Here is a 4,893-nt window from a genome sequence, read left to right as displayed (position 1 = left end):
TGAAGGGGTTACATGCAGAGATCCGCAGATTACAACAGCAGTGTACAGGTGAGCATGGCCACAGGTAGCTACCTTTGTTCTCTTCATGCTACTGTGGAAAACCTGCATGTTTAAGAATGTCCTAGATGAGATCTGAAAGCAACAGAGCAAACAATACATGTCAGTAAGAATTCTGTATTCTTGGACTCCTTAGTGGGACAGCTGTATAACTTCAATGGGTATTTGGGCCCAAGAGTTAGCAAAACTGTGGGGCTCCACTAGTAAATATTTTAGAGGGAATATGATGACTTATGGAAAAGGCACTCAAGCATTAGTAAGTACACCCTGCACATTGCACCTGTATTGATCTTACCATCAGTAATAGATATACTCTATCACAAAGGTGAGCACCCACTTTAAAGAAAAACAGGACACTGTATGCTTTAGCCTTGGTACCCTTGGCTAACCGGCCACTAGTCTTGTTAAATGAATACTCCACCATATAGGAATCACTGACATGACTTCCACAAATGTGTCGCTGCCAGTTTAGGCTGTGTGAGAGGAGTGGCTTTTGATATCTGTTATGACTTCATGTGAAGCTGATGTGGGTGTAACTCTATTCTTTTTTTCACAGACCTGACATATGAGCTCACTGTGAGAAGCTCTGATCCCTCGGGTAAGTCTTTGGCACACTGGATCGAACACACACACAAACACATTAGTTTTACCACTGATATTCTCTGTCTAGTGTCATTAGCATCCATCAGTGTTAATGTTGTGGAAATATAATTACTGTTAATGATCTCAGGTGTGGTTTTGTGAGTGTGATCCCTGTCGTCTGTGTGTTCATCTAGAAATGCTGTTCTGTGACATGAGTCTTACAAGGGAAACTTAGAAACAGTTAATATAATGATGCTGTTTAATTCATGAATGCTGATTAAAACGTGTTGCACTGTGTTTACTTAATTGCCTAAGTAGTACTTCAGTTGTAGGTATAATGTCTTAATTTTTGTCACTGGGTTTGATAATGAGATTCTAGTTACATCCCGGAGGACATTATTTTTACACAATTGGTTCAAATTGTGAACAGCAGCCAAGGATGTAAATCTGTTTTCTGTGTCAATGGATAAACCTGCTGAGAGCAGACAGCTCTGTCTGGTTCCTGCTAACAAACTCCCACCCAGGAAGCACTGCATTGTGGGATTCCCTGCTGCTCATTAGAGCTCCCTGCCAACTGCCCCTCCCCCCCCACATTACCATGGCTGTGACATGGAGTCACAACACTAGTCTGACTGAGACCCAGTTCCGCTGTCTTTGCACTGGTTTGAACTACAGAACAGTACTGCAGTGCTGCTGTATGCAGCCTGTCAGGGAGGCCTCTGACAGTCACACCCACTGATGTGTGCAACTGAGCAGGAAGCATATTGCATCTTACCAGTGTCTCAGCATGTCGACTGGCCCAGGTCTGAGCAATGCTGTTAGGACCTCTAGTTAGAGGCACTATCATGTTAGTGTGGGACATCTCAGAGATTGGAGTGCAGGAAATTAGATTATCTGTGACAGTGCTAATGCACAGCCTGCAGCCTACTCAGTGCAGCAGCACTCAGGTGCTCCAACCGAGGTTAAGATTTACCAGTTCCCCTTCATAAAATTAAGGAAAAGTAGTTGGTCTCTTTGAAACCACCACTGTATTTGATAGGAAAGTGAGTTTAGCAAATGTAAAGCATGTGCTGAAAACACACTTGGTGATATACACACATTTATATGCATAATACACAATTCTAATTTATTGTTATGGCTTTTGTACATATACAAACATGGCTGTGTAGGTTATAATTGGGTGGGGCAGGGCAGGGTGGGGGCAGCAATGATGAAGGTCAGTAGAGAGCAATGCCCTAACTGTCTACCAGAGCTGTAATGTGAGACTGGAGCTCTCTGGATCGCCATAGCATCATTGCTTAATGTACCAATGATTAGTGCAACCTGGGAATGTGTGTCTGTGGGTGTGTATTCCTTGTGCACACTTGTTTATGTATATTTATATTTGCCGTTTACTACATGTATGCCTTCATGCATATACAGTGCCTTGCGAAAGTATTCGGCCCCCTTGAACTTTGCGACCTTTTGCCACATTTCAGGCTTCAAACATAAAGATATAAAACTGTAATTTTTTGTGAAGAATCAACAACAAGTGGGACACAATCATGAAGTAGAACGAAATTTATTGGATATTTCAAACGTTTTTAACAAATAAAAAACTGAAAAACTGGGCGTGCAAAATTATTCAGCCCCTTTACTTTCAGTGCAGCAAACTCTCTCCAGAAGTTCAGTGAGGATCTCTGAATGATCCAATGTTGACCTAAATGACTAATGATGATAAATAGAATCCACCTGTGTGTAATCAAGTCTCCGTATAAATGCACCTGCACTGTGATAGTCTCAGAGGTCTGTTTAAAGCGCAGAGAGCATCATGAAGAACAAGGAACACACCAGGCAGGTCCGAGATACTGTTGTGGAGAAGTTTAAAGCCGGATTTGGATACAAAAAGATTTCCCAAGCTTTAAACATCCCAAGGAGCACTGTGCAAGCGATAATATTGAAATGGAAGGAGTATCAGACCACTGCAAATCTACCAAGACCTGGCCGTCCCTCTAAACTTTCAGCTCATACAAGGAGAAGACTGATCAGAGATGCAGCCAAGAGGCCCATGATCACTCTGGATGAACTGCAGAGATCTACAGCTGAGGTGGGAGACTCTGTCCATAGGACAACAATCAGTCGTATACTGCACAAATCTGGCCTTTATGGAAGAGTGGCAAGAAGAAAGCCATTTCTTAAAGATATCCATAAAAAGTGTCGTTTAAAGTTTGCCACAAGCCACCTGGGAGACACACCAAACATGTGGAAGAAGGTGCTCTGGTCAGATGAAACCAAAATCGAACTTTTTGGCAACAATGCAAAACGTTATGTTTGGCGTAAAAGAAACACAGCTGATCACCCTGAACACACCATCCCCACTGTCAAACATGGTGGTGGCAGCATCCTGGTTTGGGCCTGCTTTTCTTCAGCAGGGACCGGGAAGATGGTTAAAATTGATGGGAAGATGGATGGAGCCAAATACAGGACCATTCTGGAAGGAAACCTGATGGAGTCTGCAAAAGACCTGAGACTGGGACGGAGATTTGTCTTCCAACAAGACAATGATCCAAAACATAAAGCAAAATCTACATTGGAATGGTTCACAAATAAACATATCCAGGTGTTAGAATGGCCAAGTCAAAGTCCAGACCTGAATCCAATCGAGAATCTGTGGGAAGAACTGAAAACTGCTGTTCACAAACGCTCTCTATCCAACCTCACTGAGCTCGAGCTGTTTTGCAAGGCGGAATGGGCAAAAATTTCAGTCTCTTGATGTGCAAAACTGATAGAGACATACCCCAAGTGACTTACAGCTGTAATCGCAGCAAAAGGTGGCGCTACAAAGTATTAACTTAAGGGGGCTGAATAATTTTGCACGGCCAATTTTTCAGTTTTTTATTTGTTAAAAACGTTTGAAATATCCAATAAATTTCGTTCCACTTCATGATTGTGTCCCACTTGTTGTTGATTCTTCACAAAAAATTACAGTTTTATATCTTTATGTTTGAAGCCTGAAATGTGGCAAAACGTTGCAAAGTTCAAGGGGGCCGAATACTTTCGCAAGGCACTGTAGGTCTGAGCAGTTACTGTATTTATTTTTTTGTGTATGCAGACAGCAGTGAGGTCCGGTGCAGGGAGCTACAAAGGAGGTGTGAGGAATTGGAGGCGCAGCTGAAGAAGAAGGAAGAGGAGAACACAGAATTGCTCAGGGACCTGGAGCAGAAGAACGCCATGATCTCCGTCTTGGAAAACACCATCAAGGAGAGGGAGAAGAAGTACCTGGAGGAGCTTAAGATGAAGAGCCACAAGCTGGCTGTTTTGTCCGGGGAGCTGGAGCAGAGAGCGAGCACGATTGCTTACCTTACCTCACAACTTCATGCCACTAAGAAGAAGCTGTTAGCTGGCAGTTCCTCTGAGGCTAGTCCCAACGTCAGTCCAGTCACCTCATACAAGCCCACACCTCCACCGCCCAAGGACAGGCAGCCCGAAACCCCACGCCGCCGCATGAAGAAAAGTCTCTCCCAGCCTCTTCACCCAGAGCTGACAGAAGTGTACCGGCTCGGATCAGACGGCAGGCGGCTGGTTCTGCGAGAGACAGTTGATGCCATGCCTGACCCCACACCCTTCCTGCAGGCTGGAAGAGAGTCTCCTGAACCGCAAGTAGTGCGTGAACGGCCTGCAGTTATCCCTCCTATAGCCTCTGAGCGCTCCCCTGTCCCCACCCTGGGTGCCACAGCCAGTCCTCGTCACAGCCCTGCATGGGACCATCAGTACAGGGCCCATGTGGGAGTGGCACACCGCATCCCGCATGGCATCTCTTCCCTGGCCCCACCGCAAGCAGAGCTGGAGACACTGGCGGTGGACCAGGTCAATGAGGAGAAGGTTGTTCGGAAGCGCTCAGGAGCCGACAGGACAGTTTAATGCTGCAATGCTAACCTGCACATAAAACACATTCGCACATCTACTGTATACACACTACACTGCAAGAGCAGGAAGGAGCCTGATGCACTGTGTAGCTTGCTTTTTACGCAACACTCCAATATAAAAAAACAAAATAATCTTTTTATTCCATAAAGATTTTTGTTTTCCTTGATATATGGCAGAAAAGGACTACCATAAAGCATGCCAAATGTTTATTTACAAGCCTAAGAGCTTGTAATATACACATTGATTTTTATTTTTTTTGCTTAGATTTCCAGCTCATTCTGTCTTATGTGGCACATATAACATAAACTCTCAGCCAAATATCTGCATCAGTGCCTGCTCGAGCGGTTC

General features: G+C 44.4%; 1 protein-coding gene across 1 annotated transcript; it reads left to right on the top strand.

Moving 5' to 3' along the window:
- Positions 1–5: 5 nt before the first annotated feature.
- On the top strand, positions 6–4,887 carry ccdc92 (coiled-coil domain containing 92; the record flags this gene model as incomplete). Its single annotated transcript, XM_020590419.1, has 3 exons — positions 6–48; positions 614–655; positions 3,731–4,887. Coding segments are annotated over 3 exons (894 nt in total), but the record flags the coding sequence as incomplete, so codon positions are not given.
- Positions 4,888–4,893: the final 6 nt, after the last annotated feature.

Source organism: Monopterus albus, unplaced genomic scaffold (genome assembly GCF_001952655.1).
Source record: "Monopterus albus unplaced genomic scaffold, M_albus_1.0 scaffold12.1, whole genome shotgun sequence".
Classification (NCBI taxonomy): domain Eukaryota; kingdom Metazoa; phylum Chordata; class Actinopteri; order Synbranchiformes; family Synbranchidae; genus Monopterus; species Monopterus albus.
The sequence above is the reverse complement of the archived record's forward strand: the minus strand, read 5'-3'. Positions and strand labels throughout refer to the sequence as shown.